Here is a 26,142-nt window from a genome sequence, read left to right as displayed (position 1 = left end):
TGGAAGCTAGCCCTCTTGTGCCAAACAGCCAAGCTGTGAGTGCAAAGGAAACGTTCTTGAAGGAACTGAAAAGTGCTATTCCAGTGAACACACAAATGATGAGAAAGTGAAACAGGCTTACGACTGATATGGAGAAAGTTTGAGTGGTCTAGATACAAGATCAAACCAGCCGCGACATTCCCTTAAGCCAAAGCCTAATCCAGAGCGAGGTCCCAATTCTTTTCAATTCTGTGAAGGCTGAGAGAGGTGAGGAAGCTGCAGAAGAAAAGTCTGAAGCTAGCCAAGGTTGCTTCATGAGGTTTAAGGAAAGAAGCCGTCTCCATAACATCAAAGTGCAAGGTGAAGCAGCAAGTTATCCAGAAGATCTAGCTAAGGTAATGACGGTGGTTAGGCTAAACAGCAGATTTTCAGTATAGACAAAACAGCCTTATATTGGAAGGGGGTACCATTGCCAGAGAACTTAAGTCAATGCCTGGCTTCAAAGCTTCAAAGGACAGGCTGACTCTCTTGGTTAGGGGCTAATACAGCTAATGATTTTAAGCTGAAACCGTATGCTCTCTTACCATTCCCAAAATTCTAGGGCCCTTAAGAATTATGCTACACTATAATCTAAACACAAACTTTAATTAAAAATTACATATATATAATAAATAGTATGTTATCTATTATATAGATAGTAATTATATATATAGTAGAATACCATATTACAAATGCCCAGAAATACAGAATAAAGATCAGAAGCTGCTTGGAAATATTTCTAACACTTTTCGGGATTATACTTAAAATCTAATAAAGATTATAAACTAATAAAATCATTACTGGGGCCAACATTTCAAAATTCACCTGTCAAAGCTAGCACCAGGAAAGCATTATACACATAAAATTGAGAAACAGATAATCTTTACTTCAGAAAAGCACAGTCCTAAGGAGTATTGCTCTGACTATTTAGCTAGTATAAGGGTCAGTCTGTCTCACCGAGGCATGTATCTATATCTTTGTGCCATTAACATCTTACCTGAAGTGCTTTCTAGTTATTTGGTACCTATTTAAAACCTGTGCTCTATAAGTGGAACAACAAAGCCTGGATGGGAGCATATCTGTTTCCAACATAGTTTCCTGAATATTTAAAGCCCACTGTTGAGAACTATTGCTCAGAAAAAAAGATTCCTTTCAAAATATGACTGCTCATTGACAATGCACCTGGTCATGCAAGGGCTCTGATGGAGGTGTACAATGAGACTAATGCTGTCTTCATGCCTGCTAACACAACATCCATTCATGGATCAAGGAGTAATTTAGAATTTCAAATCTTATTATTTAAGAAATACATTTCATAAGGCTATAGCTGCCGTTGATAGTGATTCCTATGATGGAGCTCGGGAAAGTCAATTGAAAGGATTTACCATTCTAGATGCCAATAAGAACATTCATAATTCATGGGAAGAGGTCAAACTATTAGGTTGGCCAAAAAGTTCGTTTGGGTTTTTCTGTAAGGCGGCACGGAAAAACCCAAATGAATTTTTTGGCCAACCCAATATCAACATTAACAGGAATTTGGAAGAAGTTGATTCCAACCCTCATGGATGACCTTTGAAGGGTTCAAGACTTCAGTGGACAAAGTAGCTGCAGATGTGGTGGAAGTAGCAAGAGAACTAGAATGAGAAGTGGAGCTCGAAGATGTGATGAATTGCTGCAATCTCATGATAAAACTTTCCTCAGTGGGGAATTGCCTCTTATGGGTGAGCCAAGAAAGTGGTTTCTTGAGATGGAATCTGCTCCTGGTGAAGATCCCGTGAAGATCGTTGAAATGACAAGGATTTAGAATATTACATAAACTTCACTGATAAAACAGTGGCAGTTTGAGAATTGACTCCGATTTTGAAAGATGTTCTACTGTACATAAAATGCTATCAAACAGCATTGCATGCTGTAGAGAAATCATTCATGAAAGGAAGAATCAATTGCTGTGGCAAACTTCATCGTTCATTATTTCCTTATTTTAAGAAATGGCTACAGCCACCCCAACCTTTCAGCAACTACCACGCAGATCAGTCAGCAGCCATCGACACTGAGGCAGGAGCCTTCACTGGCAAAAAAGATATGACTCGCTGAAACCTCAGATGATGGTTAGCATCTTTTAGTCATAAAGTGTTTTTAAATTAAGGTATGTATATCATTTTTAGACATAATGCTATTGCACACAATAGACTATGGTAAATTGTAAATATAACTTTTATATGTACCAGGAAACCAAAAAATTTGTGTGACTTGCTTTATTGCAATGTATCCACAATATTTCTGAGGCATTCCTGTATGACTAACTGTCCTCTGACGTGGTTGAGCTTTGGACAATAGTAGGTTATGACTGAAAATTACAAAAGCTGTTTCACAAAAATCTCCATGAGACAATGAAAGCCCAAGGCAACACCAGGTTGTAACTTACATAGCAGAGAATGACATATATTGGGGTGAGAGGATTCTTCTACACCTAGACATACAAAAATCTTTTAAAAGTTTTTGAAATTAGGAGAATTACACATAAAATTACAGATTTCTGGGACTTCCCTGGTGGTGCAGTGGTTAAGAATCCGCCTGCAATGCAGGGAACACTGGTTTGATCCCTGTTCCGGGAAGATCCCACATGCCCAGAACAACTAAGCCCTTGCACCACAACTATTGAGCCTACGTGCCATAACTACTGAAGCCCATGAACCTAGAGCCCGTGCTCTGCAAGAAGAGAAGCCACCGTAATGAGAAGCCCGCGCACGGAGAGTAGCCCCCACTCACCACAACTAGAGAAAGCCTGTGTGCAGCAACGAAGACCCAATGTAGCAAATAAATTAATTAATTAGTTAATTAAAAATTAATTAATTAAAAAAATCCAGATTTCTTTTTTAAATTTTTTTCTTTAAGAACTTTTATTGAGATACAATTGACATACAATAAACTGCACATAAAGTGCACAATTTGATATTTTTTTCTTATTAGTAATTAGTGAAGACGAATCAGAAGATCTGTCCCCAGTGGTAAGTATCAGCTCTCTTTTAGACATAGATGTGCTATCTGGCACAGTCCCCACCACTCCCTATTGTTTTGTATCTAGCCTGCTTCACTCATTGTTCTGCTTAACCCCTGTAAGAATTTGACTTAATGACCCCTGGCTAATAGGTTCAGGGAAGTAGTCATGATCATGGTGATGACAGGGGTAAAGTTGGTGAGCTATTTGGTAATAGTTGTAAGCTATTTTCAATGATTCAGAACTTAATTGCAATGATTATATTGTTAACCTCTAAAAGACTGTACAGATTAACTATAGTACAAGATTTCTTTTAAATAGAATTACATCAGCTAGGTAATTGTGTTGTAAAAGAAGCTCAGACTGACAAATAGATATCATATTTTAAAATTTATTTATTTATTGACTGCATTGGGTCTTCGTTGCTGCATGTGGGCTTTCTCTAGTTGCGGCGAGTGGGGGGTACTCTTCACTGCGGTGTGCAGGCTTCTCAGTGCGGTGGCTTCTCTGTTGCAGAGCACTGGCTCAAGGCGATCAGGCTTCAGTGTGTGTGGCTCGCGGGCTCTAGAGTGCAGACTCAGTAGTTGTGGTACATGAGCTCAATAGTTGTGGCTCGCAGGCTCTAAAGCACAGGCTCAGTAGTTGTGGTGCACCAGGCTCAGTAGTTGTGGTGCACAGGCTTAGTTGCTCTGTGGTATGTGGGATCATCCTGGACCGGGGATTGAACCTGTGTCCCCTGCATTGGCATGAGGATTCTTAACCACTGTGCCACCAGGGAAGTCCCTAGATATCATTAATAAATGTTTTTAAAATTGGGAAAACATTACTATTATTTAATAAATAAAATTTGTTTGGTAGACCAGTTTTTTCAAAATACAGGGCCCAAGAAGGAGAAAAATAATAATTATGAAAGGTGTCCTTATTGATAGAAAGGTTGATAAGAGAGCAACTGGATTTTTCTGTCACTTCTCCACTGGTATTTGTAGTCCAAAGGGTCAAAACCAGATGAGGGAATGTTGGAATTTCAGGTATCTCATCGTAGGCAGAGAAAACAATGGGGAAAGGTTATGGGTTTTCTTTTTTAAAAAATTATCATTTTTTTAATTGAAGTATAGTTGATTTACAATATGGGGTTTCTTCTGAGTCCTGGAATTTCATGTCTAAGTCAGGCTCTAGGCTAACCTCTAATTTTGAATAATAGGCATAGTTTTAATACAGAGTCTGTTTTTTTCAAAACCGTAAGGCAAAATGAGAGGCAATGACCATTTATAATATTGCTGTGCTCTGTTAAAGCTAGTTAAGGTTCCTTGTCTGTGCTAATGTACAAGGTCATTGTATTTAATAAGGTGAAGAAACTCTTTCCTGATGACCTGTAATTCTCAAGGATTGTTATATGTCATGGAACAAAGCTGAATCATTCTACTAGGTGGGGCAAAGTTATTCCATTTTCAGTCTTTCTTGTCAGCTCCTTTAAACATTTAACTAAACTATGTGGGAATCTTTCCAGGATCACAGAATTTTCAAGCCAAAACGAAAATTAATCTTAATCCTTTTCTTAATCCAACCTCATTTTCCAAAGGCCCAAGAGGGGGGAAAGGGCTTGCCCAAGATAACACAGCCAAGACTGGAAGTCAGATTTCTTGATTCCAAGTCCAATTAAATACGTAAAGTTTTTCTGTTTTTTCTTCCGCTTTAAACTATGCCAACCCATCATTTTTTTCCTTATAGTCTCCAGGCTTCTACATAATCATCTAACCTTTCAGATTTTCACAATCCTCCTACCTTATCCTTACAGTACTTTCACAGGGCTCTCAAATTCTAGTTTGAGAAATCCTGAATGAGGGACATGATCTGAAGGCTTCCCCACAAAACCTACTGGGGCCTCCAAGAAGACAGAGAAATCTGTGAACCACAGTCTTTAATGGTCTCTCTTTGTCTCCATTTCATGCTGACGTTTCCAAGGAAGCAAAGAGGAGGATAACAGGAGGACGTGTCTGTTCTTCTTAGAAACAACACCGTTAAGATTTCATACATTCTGCTCATTTCTTCTCTCTGCTTCTAAGGCAATAAAGGGCTTTTTTACCACCTGTCTGACAGCAACTCTGTCTCTCACTGTGACACATTTAGCTACTGCAACATTAGACAGAAAAAAAATTTTTTTTCTAAGATAGAGTGACAGCACAGCAGAGACATCAAAGGTGCTTCTGGCCAGGGCTGCCTCTTCCTGTAACCCACCCCAGTTGTGTGGGAAAAAAAATGAAGAAAGAATGGAAGTGCAAAAAGTCAGCGATAAATAAGAGAGCTGCAATTTTAAACTGAGGTATATGAGAAAAGTACAGGCTGATTCATAATGTTGCTGGATCTATACAAATGGCTGTACAAAAAGGGCAAAGGATACTAAGAAACAAACATGCTGTCCCCTGTCCCCTGCTGTTTCCATCTTCATCACCACATAAAGCTCACAAAGTTTGTGACTGTCAACCACGATGAGATGAGAAAAATAAGGACATATGTTGAGTTTGGTTTTATAATACTGAACATTTTCCATTTAAAGGAATATCTTATATTCTGAGATTATATCCTTCCTTTTTTAGTCCTAGAACATTTCTTTTTTGAAATGACGGTGAAGGTAGATATAATTGATGTTACTTATGTGTTTCCTTGGAAACTTTAGAAATTGATCCCTCTATGTTGCCCCCCCCAATTTTTTTTCGTAGTGTACTGATTTGTGAAACCCAAATGTCTGTTAATCTCCTACCTAGAAAAGTACACACTAAATGTAAATGGTTACCAATCTTTTCAAGACAAATTTCAATTAATTAACATATCCTTCAAGGAGAAGACTTAAAAAAATCTTATCTTTCAATCTTAACAGCTTTCTTCCTGAAAGTGTTCTTGCAAGTATATCAAATTAGTCATAACAACTACTGCTAAGTGCTTAATGAAACACTTGTTCATAACCTTTGACAATTTGACAGGAATGAATTTAATAATAGCAATAAATACAGATGGGACTACATAAATCAAGGAGGTCCTGATGCAAAACTCTTGCTATATTAGATGGCATCTTGGCTGTCTCATCTGAAATGAAACAAGAAATTAATTATAATGGTGATCATGGCACTAAGCAAAAAAATCAAAACAAATTCATACTCATGGAAAGAACGCCTCTGTTCTTTTTACCCACTGCCCACTTCAGGTATGCTGGAACCAACAGACGAAAGGAAGCTCCAAAGAGAAGGCAGTACTTAGATTGAGGAATGTGGCTTCTGATCTGATTGTGAAGGAGAATGCAGCAGTGGCTTCCCCCAGGGTAAGCTCTCTCAGACATTTACATTGTACGGCAATAAAATCAGCTGCACAAGCATTAGCCCGAAATTGCTTAAAGAAAGAGTGGGCTTGAGACCAAAGGTGCTCTCAGTTCTAAGCAATCTTTCAACGTAGCCTCACCTGTCTTCCTCAAAAGGGGAGGCAGATTATCCTCCACCCTCCATTCTCCTCTGAACCACTTCACCTTCTAGCACCTCCCAGCACCTCCCATCTCAGGAGGAGTTTGCCCGGGATGGGCTTTATGCTGCACACCGCTGACTGCTACCCATCTGTTTATGGAAAATCATTGACCGCAGCCCAGGGTACTTACAGAGCTGTTCTGCTTTGAGGATTTTTATCCTTTATGCAGAGCTAAAAGCAAACAAGACAAGGGCAATGAATTTGCTTGTTTTGCTAAGGCCCATGGATAAACATTTTGAATGCATCAAAGAGGCTCAAGGGACAGGAAACCCAAATGTCTGCTAGTCTTCTGTCTAGAAAAATGCACACCAATACGGAGGTGGCTCGGAATACAGCCACCTCTGCACTGGTCTGGGTCTTATTTCTTTGACCACATTAATCATTTTTATTTCACCTAAGAAAATGTGTAATTCCACACTGGACTTTCCTGGGGGCTTTCTGCCACATTTCTGGCACTGAATTAATTGATGGAGTCAAACACGTAGCATTAACCTGTGCATGCAGGTACCCTACATCACGCTGACCAACAAGGTTAACCTTTCAACAATTCAAACGCCAGCCCACTGCAGCCAGGTGAGTAGCAAGTGCTATCTTTTTCACACCGATCTCTGAATCCAGAGCGGATGTGCAGCTGTATTTGTTTATTTATTGGACCAAAGACACCATAGCAACAATAAAGAGAAATTTAAAAGAAAGAAAAATCAGCCCCTACTTCTAACACCACAGCTATTTTCATTCAGGTCTTGTCCACATGCACTTCTATTCTTTGTAAAGCTGTACTCATAATATATGTAAAATTTTTATTCCCTTGAGCAACTTCCATTTTAGGTCTCATGGTAGAGAGACCAGATTGTTCAAGAATGGTTCCTAACTCTATAGTCACTTATATAGCCAGTTCTCTGCCTTTATTTAGATGACTTTTTAGCTTAGATACCTTCATTAGTCTTTTTCTTCTGGCAATCAGTCCAAATAACAAAGTCAGAAAGACCACAACACATGCAGCAATAATGGGTTCTATTGGTACAGTCGTAGATTTATCTGTTGGAAATGCAAACACAGGAAACGAGAAAGTTAACATTTATATGCTTCTAGTTGATGTACTTCTAGCACATCCCAGCCATGGTGCCTTGCACTTAACATTTTTCATCCCCTTAATTAAATTCTCCAAACAATCCCAAAAAGTATTATTATCTTTTTTTTTATAGGCGAGGAACTAGGGGCTTTGAGTTTACTTGTCCAAAGTCACAGAACTAGGAACTAGCAGAGACAGGTTTTGAATCCATTCCTTTTTGGAAGGATAGTTTGTTGTAATATGAATAACTCCCCCAAAGTCAGATCATTTTGTGCTTGACTCATAATTTTTGCCATGCAGAAAGCTGAAGTAGGCTGAAATCAATGTTTTTCCCTGCCTTTTGAAAAACCTGAAAGATATTGAGAGGTAACCTCGAGGAAGAAGAAGAAGGAGGAGGGTTTTAAGAGCAAGAAGAGAAAAGGTGAGGACCCTGCTGGACTAAGGAGCGAGAGGTCTGTGGGTCCCAGGAGAAGTGGGACCCTTAGCTATGTGATAGTGCCCCCAGCAGGTGACAAGACATTATACAGGGTGGCTGCTTGGTACCTCTAGAGAAGTAGAACTCTAAGCATCAGCTTTTCCAATCTTGGCAAAGATTCTCATCTCTCTCTAAACGATAAGGAAGAACAGAGAGTCTACTTCTAACCTGGGCTAGGGAGAGACCAGCTGCCTAGAAGTAAAAGCCCATTCCCTTGTTTTGTGAACACCAGGTAAGCTCAGAGCTATTTTGTACTGCAAGTACAGTGCCTGTGCTTGTAAGCTTTCCAAGAGCCTATGAAAATATCTGAGACCTGAAAAAAAATTATTGGCTCCAAAATATGAAAATAAACTGGCAAAGTTAATAAAAATTAATAAGTGTTTAAGCATCTATAAAATGTGTGTTAACTATAACCCAATTGTTAAAAAATAATGATGATGATGATGATGTTTAAGCCTTAAGAACCAAACTAATAACTTATTTATAATAAAATTGAAAATGTGTGCAAGTTTTAAATACCGTTTCAAATTTTTACAGCCGAAAAGTATACTTAATACTTCATTTTAATATATTTGATCTGATACGGAGTGAAACTTACCAAAGTAAGAGTGCTAAGGTCAACAAAGGTACCTAAATGACTCTGTTCAAACCCCTGGATTCTGATGCCACCTTAGGAGGGAAAGGGGCTTCAATCATGGCTAAGATAAAATTTTTGGAATTTATAGGAAATAAAGAGTGTGTTATTTATTGTATAATTGAATTTATGGATTAAATGAAATCAACAGATTTTTGCTAAATGACTACTGTGTGTTAGGTGCTGTTCTTAGCCCTGCAAAAAATAGGGCAGGCATGGAAGACTCCTGTCTCTGAGGAGCTCATATTCTAGTGGGAGAGACTGACATTCAAAAAACAAAAATTGCAGGTTGAGACAGTATTGTAAAGGACAAAGAGTCATGAGATAGTAGATGAGGGGTGAGAGGTAGAGAGAAGAATTTAATTTCAAAGCCCAAGCCGTCTATGGCTCAAGATTATGAAATAGGGCTTATCCCTCCATAATTGTATGATATACTAACCACTTACCTTTCTGTTGTTTTCTTCTCCATTATGTGTCTAGTTCTGGCTCAGGGTAATTTTAGGGAGTAAGTAGATTAAGCATCCTTTACTCTTGCTCTCTTTTGGCTGTTGCTAACATGTATCCTCATAATGGTGTGGGTAGCACCAACGCTCTGGAGACGCTCTGATCAAAGAGACTTCTTGTAAGCCCTGACTGTGTAATAGCCAGCCCTGGGACACACCAAAGGGCCTCTCACTGGGGACCCCGTGTTCTTTCAGTGCCAAGGAAAGATGTCAAAATGAAGGGGAGGCAAAGGTGAGGCGATTGGGGGAAAATATCAGAACTCAGTCACAGAGTGGAATATTTTCACTAAGCTGAATAAAATGAAGCCACATGTGACAGCTTTCACTCCATAAACAAACTGAAATAAACTGCCTGACCCACTGGCTCACTTGGGATTCCGAGTTTCTGTTGAAAGTGGGTTTGGCAAATGTAACTGCATCTCTTCCCTTTACTCTCTTATTTATAACCGGATCTGGTATCTGGTATTCCCCTCCCCGGCCCCCCCACCCCCACCCCGGCCCCCCCACCCCCACCCCGGCCATATTCATTATGATAAAATAATCTCAACACGTGGCTGAAATCTTGTGCTCAAGAAGAGATCTGTAACGTCATTTCCCACTTTGTACGGCTTCATTTATCAATAGAAACTACCCCACTGAGCCGTGAAGCTGGGAGAACTCATGGCAAACCTGGCGCTCAGCCTGGGCACCAGCTGCGGTGTACTTATCCTCCTAAGGCAACCAAGAGCCAGTGAAGTAATAAAGCAGGAAGAACTAAGAAAAACCAGTTGGTTTGGAAGCGCTCCACCCAAAACAGGATTCTGCCCACCTGAAAGCTAATTTTCCAAACTGGCATCCTGCTTGCCACACAAGCTGTATATTTAATATGACATGGAGCAGTTATGATTCCTTCTTAACCAAGAGTTTGTGGTTTTGGTTTTTAAAGCAAGTGCCCCCGGGCAGACTGTCACTGTTCTGCAGGACAAATTACTGAACGTACCAGTAATCACAGTGATGGGCATTCAACTGGCAGCCCTTCCTCCCCACCAGCCTCTCTATTGGTACCCCAATAAGAAGCCCTGTGGTCATGTGTCCAACGCTTCAGGCAGGTGTTCAGCTGGCTTCCTGAGGACTGGCAAGAAAGGCAGTGAGTGGGCACAGGGAGGCACATGACAAAGTGAGTGATGTTCTAACAAGATACAGGAGCCTCAGCCTGTTTGGCTGCTTCTGGCATCCTGGCCCCAGACCAGGAAATGTGCGCACGAGCATTTTCTGCATCTGCCACATCAGGTATCTCGCCTTTCTCTTTCTATATGAGTGAGAAATATGAGGAGGGAAAGAACTTGGAGCTTCATTTGTTCCTTGTCATGGATGGGGTCATGAACCTGGGTAGAGGAAGCATGAAGCCAAGAGAAGAAACCTATTTCCGCCTTCTCCCCCAGTCCCTCTTCCCATTAGCCTATAGGTTATAATTTCAGAGTTAGGAGTGATTTTATAGATCCATTTTTTTAATCTAGTCAGTATCTTTTTTTCTCTGTGTGTTTATGACTTCTGTTTGTCATTAAGCTGTTAACTCAAAAGTCCAGTTCCTACACACCTTGTTGCCCAGGAAAATTCATGGAAATACTCCTTCATAAAAGCCAGCCAGAATTGTTTTTTACTACCTGATTCTAGAAAAGGACCTTTGCTCAAAAAGCAGTATCCTATATGGAATGGGAATAATTCCCCTAAAAGAAAGGACTAGAATTCCTCGGCTGGAGATAGTTCTCCAAAGAAAATCCTAGCTACTAATCATAATTGCCATCATCATTTGTTGTCACAAAAAAATATTCACTGAGCATCTATCTGAGTTTTGTACTGTGCTAGATAGTGCTTAAAGAGAGAGTTACCTTTATGGATGGACCTAGAGAGTATTATGCTCTCTGTCCATTTGACAGAGAAAGACATATACTGTATGTTATCACTTACATGTGGAAAAAAATAATAAATGAATGTATAAAACAAAACAGAAACAGACTCACACATATAGAAAACAAACTAGTGGATACCAGTGAGGAGAGGGAAGGAGGGCGGGGCAAGATGGGGTATAGGATTATGAGATACTCTGTGTATAAGCAACAAGGATATATTGTACAACACAAGGAAATATAGCCATTGTTTTGTAATAATGTGAAAGGGAGTATAATCTATAAAAACATTAAATCACTGTGCTGTACACCTGAAACTAACATAACATTGTAAACCAACTATATTTCAGTAAATAAATAAACAAGAGAGTTACCTTTGACAATAAGGTGAAAGTCCTTGGTCCTCTTTTCCAAAAGTGAACTTGCCATACAGCTGTAGGTTCCGTTGTCAGATTTCTTGACTTTGGTGATTGACAGTTGAAGATACTCACTTGTCTGTTGGATTTGGTGGTGGTTTTTCTCTAAATTCAAGATGCTACTGTTTTTGTACCACATCATGTGAGCCTGGGGGTTGGATTTCACATTGCAAACCAACTTCACATCACTGCCTTCCTCCGCTGTTTGGAAGTCATTTCCGCTGAGGATAGGAGGAACTGCAAGACTCAAACATTTAAGTTTAATTAGCAGATAAGCAGTAGCTAATTGTCCTTGTTCAAGATATCCCTTTAGTCTATCTCATATAGTCATTCATTCATTTGAGAAAAATTTATTGAGTGTCTACTGTATGCCAAGCACTGGGCAAGGAACCGGGTATACAACGGTAAATAGCATACATCCATTTTCAAACTTCATAGCACTTTTAATGTGGTGGAGAAGACAAACCATGAAACAAATGTGTATAATAATGAATCTGTATCAAGTAGACAATCTGTAACACGCAGAAGAATGTAAGCCTTGAGTCTTTGCTGAGGATGAATATAATAAACCAGTCTGTGCTAGTATTGGATAAAACAGTGTAATATTAAGAAAGCAGGCACTGCAGTGAGCCCTAATTCCATCTACACCACTTACCGTGACCTTGAGAAAGTTACTTAACTGCTAAGTAACTGCTTAGTTCCCTCATCTAAAAACTGAGATAACACCTGCCTCATGAGTTGCTGTGAAGATGAAAGGACATAATGCCTGTAAGGAATTTACCACAGCGCTAGTTACCACTATTATTGTGGTGGTAGTGGTGGTGGTAGTGGTGGTGTTTGAGGGCTCTTCACACCCCCTTTTTTTTTTTGCATTTTGTGTAACCACACTTGCACTGGCCACAGATTTACAAATGCATATTTGCATTTCTTCAATGATCTTCTAGAGATAATGTCCCCCTTCTCTCAGAAGGTGCTCCAATGTGGCAACTCTGGCATCCATGGAGAAGGAGCATGACCTTGAGTCCCTCTCATCCTTCTGTGTGAGCAACTTCTTATTCCCTTTATGGTAAGGACACCTATAGACCCACAGACTGTCAAACACATTTATCTTCACCAAATGATTCCAACCCTCACCCCCACCGGGGCTTTCCAACATCTAGGGTGAGAAATGGCTGAGCTGACTCTCCCGTCTTCTCCATGCCCCTTGCATTTTTTTGCCTAAGGTACAGAAGAGTAATAAAATGCGTGAAAAGTGGGCAGTAGGAAAGAGGTAGAGGCAGAGAAGGAGGAAAAAAGGAACTTGTATAATCTGCACACTGAATAATTAGACCCTGAGTAGGCTGTACTATTAATAACTCTCTCAGAAGAATGACATTTTGTTTGCTCTTTGGAATGTGCTTGAATTCTGTATCCATGTGCAACAAGGATGTTTTATGGTATTCAGATATGTAGGAAGCCGAGAACATCATGGCCAAATATACAAGTTCCACTTATGGATGGGGCCTATTAGTTGTTCCTTTTTATTTAACAATTTAAAATTAATTTTTTTTTTTTTTTTGGCACCATGGGCTTAGTTGCTCCGTGGCATGTGGAATCTTCCTGGAGCAGGGATCGAACCTGTGTCCCCTGCATTGGCAGGCAGATTCTTAACCACTGTGCCACCTAGGAAGCCCTAAAATTAATTTTTAAGCATATCAGCTCTACAGAGGATTCCCTTTTAAAAATATTAGTACATTTCAGATAAAGTTAAGGTCCTCCTCCGTGACTCCATCCTGGTCACTTCCCGAATCCCCAGAGACACCCAGCGCTCTGAGTTTGATGTAAATGCCTGCAGATCTTTTTTTAAAAATAGTATTTTAAAAATACATATGATATACCCATAGGAAATATATTGTGTTGTTCTAGGAGGGTGAGAAGGGTTTACATAAAGACTTCATTCTCTCAATAACTTGCATGCTTTGAGATGTATTTACATTGAAACATAGAGTTCTAGCTCATTGCTTTTAGAGTGCTATAGTATAATATCTGACTCTTTAATCATTTTATTTTGAAGGGCATCAGGCTATTTTCATTTTAAAATGCTGAACAATGCTTCAATAAACATCCTTGTAAAAAGAGAATGGGCTCAGGACAGAACTCTGTGTAGTGGCTATAATCTAAAGACTAAAAGTGAAAACAGGAGAAAAGTGTGACCAGATGTTCAGCAAATATTTGAATAAAACCTAAAAAGAAAAGTGAAAAAAAATACCCATCCTTGTATATGTCTCTTTATACATACACGCATGGATTTTTCCAAGGCTGACATCTCAAAGCAGAAACCCTGGGTCATAGGGTAGGTGCTCTTTAAATTTTGATAGATATTGCAAAAAAGGTGATCTCAATTTATACTTTCAACAACAACGTATAAAAGAAGTTTCTGCACACCCTCTTCCAAATAGTGTATTACCAAGCTTCCATTGAGTTCTCGGTCTGCATTTATAACAATAATCCATGATACTTCCTCAAGATTGTACATGATATTCTTGTCACTTTATGACCTCATTTTGATTTATTGATTGATGAGTTTGTGTCAGTTATTGTCACTATGAATCACTGACCAACCGGGTTTTTTTAATATATGTGCAACAGCAGATAATATTAAACATGAAATCAGGCTGGAAAACTGAAAATCATTTCTTTAAGCCACTGAATCGTATTATCAGCATTTTTACCGTCTCCCTCTTAAGAAGGCACAATGGGAAGAGCACTAGATTGGGAGCCTGGGGATTTGCGTTCTGTTCTCCGCTCTGGATGGGATAATTAGGGCCCTTAGTTTCCTCATCTGTTATTTTATAAGGGTTACAGAACCTCCAAGGTACCCTGATAGTCTTGGATTCGGACAAAGGTGCCAAGAGATAGCTTGTTAAAAATCTCATTTTATCAATTCATAGGAAATAAAAAACAAAACGTCTTTGCCCAGGAATATGTAAATGATTCACTCTTAGAAGCTCAAGCTGCAGGATGCCAGCAGATTCCAGAGCTGGGTTCCTTGGCATTTTCTCCACCCTTTTATCTCAGGAGCAATGGCATCAGGTTTTCACAGAAAAGTTTGCTGAGCTCATGGGATCAAATGGCTTTGACTTTTTATTACTAGGTCCCAAGTCCAGAGCTCTTTCCACCAGACCACACCATACTATCATCACTACTCACCCTTCTACAAATCAATAAGAAAAAGGCAAGTAACCCAATAGAAAAATGGGTAAAGGACATAAGCAGACATTTTGCAGACAAGAAACATGAAAAGCTAATGCATTTATGAAAAGGTGAACACCCTCATTATTCATTTAGGAAATGAAAATAAAATTTCAAATCAGGCTGGCAGATTCTTAGAGCTCGTGGATACTCAGCTCATGAGGGTGTGGGGAACAGGCACCCCCATGTGTTGTTGTGGGATCATACACAGGGCAATATCAAGCAAGTGTTAAAATACACACACATACTCTAGACCCAGATTTCATCTACCACTTAGTGCAGTACAGACAACACAGACTGACTAGCAGTTTCTTTCCCCTCACTCACAAGTGACATTCAGCACCACTGAGATGGACATCGACTGATTCCTCTGCAGCCTGCAGGTGAAGGAGATGCCATTGTCATTTTCACTGATGGAAGAGACACAGACAGAGCTGGAGTTGATTTTGTTTCCAGATTTCAAATCCACTTTCCCGTTTTCACGGTACCAGAGAAGTTCTTCTTCTCTGGTGTGGTTTTGAACAGCACATCTTAGAGATTCTTGGAGGCCAGGCTCGGTGTCCAGAATATAGTTTTCAGTTTTACCATTCACAGTTAAAACAGAACCTGGGAGTGCAGGAAGAAACTATTAAGATAGAGTGAACAATCTAAATGGCCATAATTAGAGAATTGGACAAATAAGTTATATTACATCAGTACAATGAAATGCTGTGCAACGATTAAAAAGTCATATTAATCTATGTGATCTTACAAGGAAAAAGATCTATAATGAATTATTAATTTAAAAAAGGAAAAGGTTAAACAATAAGGCTTAGCAAATTTTGTTGCACATTGAAATCATCTGAGGATCTTCAAAAATGTATTGATGCCTCGCTCCCACCCTCAGACATTCTGATTAATTAATATTAGTGTAACCTGGCATGGGGGAGGTTAAAAAGCCCCCAGGTGATTCTAATATGCAGTGAAGTTTGAGAACCACTGGGTTAGAAAACATGTATGGAATTACCCCATTTATACACACACACACACGCACACATACTTATACATATATATATATATACGCACACGTATCTATGGACAAGTCTTGGGAAAAGCCTATCTATATATTGACTAGGATTGATAAAAATAGATTAAAAAAGTGGATAAATAGTTACCAGACCTAAACTACTGAAGCCCACATTCCTGGAGCCTGAGCTGTGCAGTAAGAGAAGCCACTGCACTGATAAGCCCACACAGAGCAAAGAAGAATAGCCCATTAACCTCAACTAAAGAAAACCCATGCACAGCAACGCAGACCCAACACAGCCTAAATAAACAAACAAATAAATAAGTAAATAAATAAATAAATAAAATTTTAAAAAAAGAAAGGACCAGAGCAAAATGGAAAACTGTTTAAGACATAATATTAGGTGAATAGGCAGAATGTAAAGTACACCTCTAACAATTCTTATAAATATATCAAAATTGAATATACACATGGGCAAAAGCTGATTTGAAAACATTTCTGATTACACAATGGGATTATGGACAAATTTGGTTTTGTGCTTCTGATGCTTCACTATTACACTGCCAGTGTAGTAAAATAAGATGTTTAAACACCTGTGGTTTGGGTGGTAAAGTTGTTGTGGGGTGGACGATCAGGATACATAGCAGTTAATTTTCACTACTGATTTTTAGAAATCCATTGTAACATACTCAAATTTCAGTTTGTACTTTCCTTGTTTAGAAGCAAGTAACAAAAGCTAAAAAATGACTTTAGCAGCCACAAACTTGCCCCCTATATATCATGTTAATATATTCATTAACTTCTCCTTTAAAAAGCAGGTACTACTGGTGATTGCTGCCTAGAATTTTTTTAAAACTTGGAAAAATATACATCAAAACATTGAGTGGAAAAAAAAAAAAGAAAACATTGAGTGGTTATCTCTTGATGATGGGATTTGGGGTGATTTTTACTTTTCTTTATTCTTTTATATATTTCCTAACTTATGTTACAATGACTGCTTATCACTTTTTAAATCAGGAAGGAAAAAGCTACTTCCAGGCTGGGGCGGGAAGCAACTGCAGAAAAGATTTTCGTGTAAGTGGTATGCTCAAATAAACAGCAGAGGTTTATTTTAGACATGATTAGTAGTGAAATGCATGAAATTGTAGGAAAATTCTGGCTGTGGCTCTGGAGAGAAGAAAATATTTCATCCTGTCTTATAATATTAGAACCATAAAAATATTTTTCTATTTAATTTTTCACTATTGTATCTGACTTCTGTACTCTGAAGCATCCCAACTATGTAATCGTTTCAGTTTGGATTTTGTATTTTCCCAAAGCCCCCGATCATTTTATAATCCGAAATATTCTTTGTTTAAAAAAGAGGTCAAAAAAGAATATTAACTTACTTGTCATCTCACGTGGCAGAAATAAAATCACTAAGAGAAGAAATCTGCACATTTGCATTAGGCTGCTGGTCTTCCATGCCATCTTTAAGGAATTTAAGTCTGATCTGCCAGGGGAAAAAGAAGGCAGTTTGTTCTGCACTTTGGTCTACACTGAGCTTATGAACCTTCCTCTTGTCTATTATATATTTAAAATAAAGTCCCAGATGAGTCATCCCAGTTATAATGGTACCATTTCTAGTTTTTAATTAAACAATCCTGTTCTGACAACTAAGTTCAAAGTACTTCTAGTATTAAGGGTTTTTTTAAAAGACAGCAAAAAAGGAAACCACAAGGAAATAGGCTATAAAACAGAGGGCAGCTACAGAGCAGCCCTGGGGAAGGTGAAACCAATTCTCCCTAGAGACACTGACAGAATGTCATTTTAGCAGAAAGAGCAGTAAGATTTGCTTTCTTCTCAGATAGCCCCAACTAAACAAAGTAATTCTTCTCTTGAAAGCCTCTCGGGTCATTTCTGTAAAGTTGCTCTCTGCTAATAGAGGTTCTTGTTTGTTTTTGTTTTGTTTTGTTTTTATTTTTTAAGAGTTTTAAAATTTATTTTTTTATTTATTGGCTGTGTTGGGTCTTCGTTGCTGTGCACAGGCTTTCTCTAGTTGTGGTGAGTGGGCGCTACTCTTTGTCATGGTGCACGGGCTTCACATTGCGGTGGCTTCTCTTCTAGAGCACAGGCTCTAGGCACATGGGCTTCAGTAGTTATGGCACATGGGCTTCAGTAGTTATGGTACATGGGCTCAGTAGTTGTGGCTCGCGGGCTCTAGAGCCCAGGTTCAGTAGTTGTGGCGCATGGGCTTAGTTGCTCCGTGGTATGTGGGATCCTCTCGGAGCAGGGCTCGAACCCATGTTCCCTGCATTGGCAGGCAGATTCCCAACCACTGTGCCACCAGGGAAGCCCTCATAGAGGGTTTTTGAGACTGTTCCAAATCCCATAGATTCAAATGCTTTGAATCTTAGAAAAGACTCAATTCCAGTACGGCCGCGAGCTAATTTAAACCACATTAATCTCTGCTTTCCCCCTTCCCTCCACTCCCTCATAACACTCCTCCCCCTTGACCCAGTATGGGCTAAAAATAATAAATAACAAAGACCTCTTTTCTCCCTTGTTCTGTGCTTTTGTTGCCGCCATCCCTCTCCCAAAGATATTCCCTGCTTCCATCTGGGAGAAACATGTATTTATTACTTCCTTTTAAGAGTACCACTATAAATACAGTAGAAACACATATGGAATGTTTCCTAAGCAACAAGCAGTGTGCTAAACACTTTGCATATATTATTTCAATCTCAGTTAAGTCCCTAACAAGCTTCTTGAGGTCATTTCTAAAGGTTTGGAGAGATTATATAATTTGACCAAATGTCAAATTATATAATATGTAAATGTCAGGGTGAGGATTCTAACCCAGGACTCCTGAGGCAATGTTCTTAACTACCCTGCTGTCTAGGTGAATATTATCTTCCTTTAAGAAACTGCTGTGGGGACTTCGCTGGTGGCACAGTGGTTAAGACTCAGAGCTCCCAATGCAGGGGGCCCAGGTTTAATCCCTGGTCAAGGAACTAGATCCCACATGCATGCCACAACTAAGAGTTCACATGCCACAACTAAGGGGCCCACATGCCACAATTAAGACCCAGCACAACCAAATAAATTAAAAAAAGAAACTGCTGTAATCCCTTCTGGTCCCTGGCCACTCGATAGATCTTAGTAACTTGGAGTTTTGTCCTCTTAACGCAAATATTAACCCTCAAGAGCTGGAACATACCTATGACTTTTTTTTTAAATACATTTTTAGCAGAGTATAATTGCTTTACAATGTTGTGTTAGTTTCTGCCATACAACAAAGTGAATCAGCTATGTGTATACCTATATCCCCTATCCCCACCCTCTTGAGCCTCCCTTCCACCCTCCCTAACCTACCCCTTTAGGTCATCACAAAGCACCAAGCTGATCTCCCTTTGCTATGCAGCAGCTTCCTAGTAGCCATCTGTTTTACATTTGTGTAGTGTATATATGTCAATGCTACTCTCTCACTATGTCCCAGCCTCCCCTCCCCACCCTGTGTGCTCAAGTCCGTTCTCTACATCTGAGTCTTCATTCCTGCTCTGCCACTAGGTTCATCAGTACCATTTTTCTAGATTCCATATCTATGCGTTAACATACATACCTGTGACTTTGGGGGCTGGCTCTGCTCCAGGCCTGCTCTGACAGGAGCAAGTTTCATTCCTGTCAGGCTCAATCCTTCTGGCTGGCAAGCCTGCATCGATCTTTCAGTGAGACGCTATTAGAGCTAATATTGATTCTTTTGTAATTTAACACTTTTGCCAATAAGGTTTCTAATACAGCACTTTTAACAGTGATGGTTTCAGAATTTGGTTATCAATAGAGTTTTCTCAAGCACTATCCACTGTAGATACTTAATAAACAGTGCAAGTGTGGGCTTCTTGCCAGACCTCACCCTACCCTATTAAGGAGGGAGATTGCTGTCTTCCTTTCCCTTCCACCCCATTAAGACAGCAACGTTTCAAAATGAATTTCCCTCACTTGACTTATTTTTAATTGTCATGACTTTACTTGCTATACAAGACAAAGTCTTACCACTTATCCGCTGAGCTCTGAAAAACTGACGTCCTTGGCCAATCATTCCTCTGTCTGGGAACCCTGAATCTTTTTCCTGCTACCAACTTTATAATACTTGAATTTGAACACTTTATGACAGTAGGGTTAAGTAAATAAGGTACATTGGGTTCAAAGTCTGTTTCTCTTTGTGGATGCTTAGAGAAGACAGTAATTGGGAAAGGCATCTCCTTAAGATCTAAGTTTTCCTGTGTATTTAAGTTACTGGGTGGGGCCAGATATTACTAACAGGGATTGTCCCTGAGAGCCTGACCTTGTGCAAAAATTTGTAGCACAGCTCACTGAGCATTGTCATGGTCAAGTGAGACGGCTCTGCTTCGTAATCTGACAGACTGAGGATTGTGATGGGCAAGTCTGAAGGGAGTCTGTTCCAGCAGCCAAAACACTGGAAGGTTCCACACAATTTAAATAATGCAGGGAAAATATTACTTACCACTGGCAACCCAAGTATAGTGTATAAGCTGTGCTAAGCCAGGCATGGCAGGGGAAAGTTTTATCCCTTTGAGGCTCTCGACTGATTAGGAATCCTTGCTTTACACTTTCAAGAATTAGCAATTTGAAGATAACACTTTTAATTGGTTAAAAATACATGTGTTTATGATATCGCTTATATATGGAAGCTAAAATATGACATAAATGAACTTATCTATGACACAGAAACAAACTCACAGACACGGAGAAAAGACTTGCAGTTGCCAAGGGGAAGGGGTGAGAGGAAGGGATGAATTGGGAGTTTGGGGTTAGTAGATGTAAACAATTATATATAGAATGGATAAACAACAAGGTCCTACTGTATAGCACAGGGAACTGTATTCAGTATCCTGTGATAAACCACAACGGAAAAGAATATGAGAAAGAATGTATATATATACGTGTGTACAACTGAATCACTGCTGTACAGCAGAAATGAACACAACAGTGTAAATCAACTACACTTCAATAAAATACATTAAAAAAACACGTTTACGGTGTTGTTGCAACATGAAATTTATTTGGCAAGTACTATTGTTCCCATTCATGCAAGAATAGAATAAAAAATATTTATGGTTTTCTGTACATTTTAACACATTGGTCAAGAACACCAGAGACCTGCTGCTTGCTAGCTGTGTGACTTCGTAAAGTTATTTTACTTCTATGGGCCTCAGGTTCTTCATCAATACAATGGCAATAACAATGGTGCCCTCCCTACAAGGTCACATGAGAATTAAATGAAATAAAGCATGTAAACTCTTATTAAGCAACAGCTATTATTTTTATTAATATAGGCTGGGCAGGGCATAAAAAATAAACACAGCCTCACTATAGGATTGTTCCAGTAAGAATCATAACTAAGAGCATTTCCTGTTGGCTGGGTTGCAAGCACCATCGGAGCAGATTCTTAGTTTGCTCCTGTGTGGATCTAAGGGCACCGTGTTTCACTATCATTTTAAAATGAATTTAGTAGAGGGTTGATGTCTTGGTTCTGGGTCCCTCCAAAGCAGACCTGAAAATAAAACTTTGCATGCAAGTAGTTTATTTAAAGGTGACCTCAGGAAGCAGAGTAAGAAAGTGAGATCGGGGAGGAAGGAAAACTAATAAAGGATGTGTTAACAAACAAGCTATTGTGGGCAGTTGTTGCTGTGGACCTGTTGACAAGCTCTGTCAAAGGGTCCACAGCGTCCACTTATGCAGGGGAAGGAGGCTTGAGTATTTATCCACCAACTTCTCCCCATCATTGGCTAAGGAGCATCCGTGGGGTGTTAACTCCCCAGCACTCCCAGCCCACACTGTGAAGGCAGACTTGGTCTGGCTGTGAATGTCCAGGTAGATACTAAGGAAGTCACTGGCTCTATGGGAACTGTTTGCAGGTGACCTCTAGGCAGGTCAAGGGGATGTGAGTAGGCACCAACATCAATTTCTACAACTGGGTATTAGATGATGCTAGGAAATAATGGTTAATTACAGTTAGGTGTGACAACGGTATTGTGGTATGTATGGTTCTTCTGTTTGTTTGTTTTAAGCTCTTTATTGGAGTATAATTGCTTTACACTGTTGTGCCAGTTTCTGCTGTACAACAAAGTGAATCGGCTGTATTTATACATATATCCCCATATCCCCCCCCTCCTGCGACTCCTTCCCACCCTCCCTATCCCACCCCTCTAATTCATCATCAATCAACGAGTTGATCTCCCTGTGTCATGCAGCAGAATGTCCTCATTCTTAAGAGATGCCTGCTGAAATATTTATGGGTTACGTGTCATAATGATTACAACTAACTTTCAAATGATTCAGCAAAAATAAATAAGCACAGGGACTTCCCTGGTGGTCCAAGGGTTAAGCCTCCATGCTCCCAATGCAGGGGGCCCGGGTTCGATCCCTAGAATCAGGGAACTAGATCCCTCTTGCTGCAACTAAGAGCCCGCATGCTGTCATGAAGATCCCACGTGCCGCAACTAAGACCTGGTGCAGCCAAATAAATAAACAAATATTTTTTTAAAATACAGCAAAATGCTAACATTTACTGAATCTAAGGTCTAGATAGGGGTATATAGATAGTCATTTTACTATTCTTTCAACTCTTCTATATGTTTGACCTTTTCATAACTAAAATATTGAGGGAAAATATTTAGCACAATTTTTTGTGTCTACTGTGTGCTGAGTACTCTAAGCATTGGGGTTGCCAGTCTCATCCGAACCGAGATGGTATCTCTGTCATGAATTAGTAAGACTTGGCTTTTCAAGTCACTCAACTGCCATCTGTGGAGAGCTCTTTTAATAACTGTACAAATCTATGATGTCACTAAAATGAATGGTGCTCCCTTCACTCCACAACATTAGGTGGGTACCCTGGGAGGTGCAAAGAGGAGCAAAACAAGGCCCCTGTCTTCAAGGGTCTTACATTCCACAGGGGAAAAGTAACCACGGTCAGGAGCCAGGTAGGGTGCATTTTTAGATTAAAAAATGGTACCATGGCGCCCCTTCTGGAGAGTCAAAGAAGTGATGTGATTTGTCCAAGACCATATAAAGTTGGACCCTGGAACATTCCTCTTTCCTAGGACTGACAGAGAGAGGAAACCATTTTGCCATAAGTAGTTAAGCCTAGTAGTTAACCATTAAGCCTAAGGCGTTTGGCCAGTTGGAATATTAACAGAGTCCAATACTCCAGGTCTTCCACAAGCAGCTCAGGCCCGGAGGGAGAGAAGACAGGCAGCCTTGACTTTGGAAATTCCTGGGAGTAGAAACAATTTGCTCCACATCAGGTCCAGGTACTTCTGGACAGAGGATGGGGTCCAAGAACTGGCAGCCATGGCCGTCTGATTTAAGTGAGCCCAAGAAGCACCTGGGGAGTCTCCGGGCACCTTTCCTTCATCAGGAATCTCATCTTTAACAAGCTCCCAGGTGACTGACACCGTGGTTCAGTGGTCTCATTCTGAGAACCATGGACTATGGGATTAAGTATTGATGAGGGTAATGAAGGTAGAAGCCCTTTAGCTCAGGGTAAGCACCTAGCACAGTGCCTAGTGCATGGTGGGTACTCAAGAAACAGCAGTGAAAGGAAGGAAGGAGGGAAGAAAGGAAAGAAGGGAGGGAGGGAGGGGGGAAAGATGGGGAGGATGCCCACTTGGAGACGAACTGGATGCTCTGCTCCAGGAGAGAATGTGTACAGGGCTGCCCTGTGGGAAACTGACTCTGCAGGTGCACAGATACACGGTACTTCCTGCTGCGTGGGGATGAAGAACAGGGAAGGAAACAGACCACCAGGAGGAAAGACCTGAGGGGCAGTGCAGCTGACTGCTGACCAGTGCCATCCCCAAAGGCCTTGGAGCTGTAGCCTTCACATCTGCTGTCACCAAGCTTGATGTGACGGAGGCGGCCGCTCAGCAAATGGGTGGAGGGTCAGCAGGGTCATTTGGACAGGTCACTGGGGATACCACTGAGGGTTTTAACGTCACAGAAAAACTAGAAATCTGGTAGTGACAGCCTTGCAGTAATAGAGTGATTCTTTGAGCAACACAGGGACCCACTGTGGTGACTTTCCATCCAGAATCAGACACAGTATCCACCAAACTGCTTAAAATTGGCCATGGAACTTGAGAATTTCCAGCTTATAAACAGTGATTAATGATCCTCTAGAGTGAAGTAAGCCAGAAAGAGAAAAACAAATACCATATGCTAACACATATTTACGGAACCTAGAAAAATGGTACTGATGAACCTAGTGGCAGGGTAGGAATAGAGATGCAGACATAGAGAACGGACTTGAGGACACCGGGGGGTGGGGAAGCTGGGATGTAGTGAGAAAGTAGCATGGACATATACACACTACCAAATGTAAAATAGATGGCAAGTGGGAAGCTACTACAGAGCACAGGGAGACCAGCTTGATGCTTTATGAAGACTTAAAGGAGTGGGATAGGGAGGTTGGGAGGGAGGCTCAAGAGGGAGGGCATATGAGGATATATGTATACATGTGGCTCTTTCACTTTGTAGTACAGCAGAAACTGACACAATACTATAAAGCAATTTTACTCTAATAAAGATTTTTAAAAAATGATCCTCTAATTTCCCACCCTCCGTTAGTATTCCTTCATTACCGAAAATCTTAGACCTTAAATCAAGACCTGAAAGCCCACCTGCCTAGGGTTGCCACATTTAGCAAATAAAAATCCAAGACACCCATTAAATTTGAATTTCAGGTAAGTAATAATTTTTTAGTACATGTCCTGTGCAACTACTATCTGTTAATTTATGGCAAAGCCAATATTTGGAATATACTTATACGAAAAAGAATCTTTGTTCATCTGAAATTCAGATTTAACTAGGCATTCTCTCTTTTATCTGACAACTCTACTTCTGTCAACCCTTCTGTCTTTTAATAGGCGAGGAAGTGACGTTCAGAGCAGTAAAGCGACTTGTTCAAAGTGACACAGGGTTAGAATCCATTCAGGAGCCCTTGCTGCCACACTGTATCCTTTCCCAAAGGCCTAACTTCAGAGTTTCTTACCTTGGCTTCTTGAACCACCAGGGATGAGTTTTAGAGTGTTAGTAAAACCCCTGAATTTTAGGCAAAAACGTGTGTGTGCAAGTGCATGTGGGTATTTTTCTGGGGAGATAGTCTGTGAGTTTTCAATTAGCTTCTCAAAAGAGTAATGAGCTTAATAGAATATTAAACTATATACTCTTTCACAGTATGGTGTTCTACTTTCAAAATGCAGAACGTCTATTTCTTTGGGCTGAAATCACATTTCTGGTTTCCCTATATCCCTTCATTCCCTGGCATGGCACTGGGTCCAATCATGCTAGGAGATTGTGTGTGCAAGAATACAGAAAAATATCCATTACATTTTCTTCTTTCTTTCTTTCTTTCTTTCTTTCTTTCTTTCTTTCTTTCTTTCTTTCTTTCTTTCTTTCTTTCTTTCTTCTTTCTTTCTTTCTTTCTTTCTTTCTTTCTTTCTTTCTTTCTTTCTTTCTTTCCTTTCTCTCTTTCTTTCTTTCTTTCTTTCTTTTCTTTCCTTCTTTTTCTTTCTTTCTTTCTTCTTTCTTTTTTCTTTCTTTCTCTTTCTTTTCTTTCTTTCTTTCTTTCCTTTCTTTTCTTTTTTTCCTTTCTTTCCTTTCTTTTCTTTCCTTCTCTCTTTCTCTCTTTTTCTTTCTTTCTTTCTTTCTTTCTTTCTTTCTTTCTTTCTTTCTTTCTTTCTTTCTTTCTTCCTTCCTTCCTTCCTTCCTTCCTTCCTTCCTTCCTTTTTTTGCCACACCACGAGGCATGTGGGATCTTAATTCCCCAGCCAGGAATCAAACCTGCACCTCCTGCAGTAGAAGCACAGAGTCTTAACCACTGGACCGCCAGGGAAGTCCCTCCACTACATCTTCTACATGCCACTCTGTGAAAGCCATCCTACCCTCCACAATCTACCTATATCAAAATGCAAAATTTCTCTTCCCTATCCTATATTTCCCTTCCTCCACTTCTTAGACTGGTAACCCAGAGTTGACAGGTCAGAACGTCTTTCAGAGAATAGGTGGAAGGTAGCAGTGATGTGACCTTTGAGACTGACCACTAGAGGTCCCTTCTTATCCACGGTGATTCTGAAGTTAGACTTTGCTAGGGGTTAGAAAAGGTATTTCCTTGGACCAATGGGGCAAATCTCTGCCTGTTACAGGCGTAACTAGCATATTCTGTATCAAGCAGTGGGGAAGCAGCCATGTGGTACAGCAGGACTGATGCAGAATAAAATGACTTCCTAAGAAGAAGTTGGATAATGTCTTCCAGGATCAGGCTCGAAGGCAGAGTTTTAAGCAGAAGCAGGGGTCTGGAGCGTCCTCCTCAACCAAAGGAAAAAAAATA

The 26,142-nt window shown here is 40.0% G+C and overlaps 1 protein-coding gene across 1 annotated transcript; it reads right to left on the bottom strand.

Annotated features, from left to right (window-relative positions):
- Window positions 1–5,978: 5,978 nt before the first annotated feature.
- TMIGD1 (transmembrane and immunoglobulin domain containing 1) lies at window positions 5,979–19,451 on the bottom strand. The gene is made up of 7 exons (XM_057716358.1): window positions 19,351–19,451; window positions 17,138–17,241; window positions 15,071–15,349; window positions 11,471–11,749; window positions 7,461–7,564; window positions 6,657–6,697; window positions 5,979–6,097 (listed from the first exon to the last, which is right to left on the bottom strand). Exons 2-7 carry the CDS (start codon window positions 17,217–17,219, stop codon window positions 6,094–6,096), a joined length of 789 nt encoding a protein of 262 aa, XP_057572341.1. The 5' UTR covers window positions 17,220–17,241; window positions 19,351–19,451; the 3' UTR covers window positions 5,979–6,093.
- Window positions 19,452–26,142: the final 6,691 nt, after the last annotated feature.

The sequence above is a fragment of the Hippopotamus amphibius genome, chromosome 17, assembly GCF_030028045.1.
Source record: "Hippopotamus amphibius kiboko isolate mHipAmp2 chromosome 17, mHipAmp2.hap2, whole genome shotgun sequence".
NCBI lineage: Eukaryota > Metazoa > Chordata > Mammalia > Artiodactyla > Hippopotamidae > Hippopotamus > Hippopotamus amphibius.
This window is presented reverse-complemented; position numbering and strand designations above follow the sequence as displayed.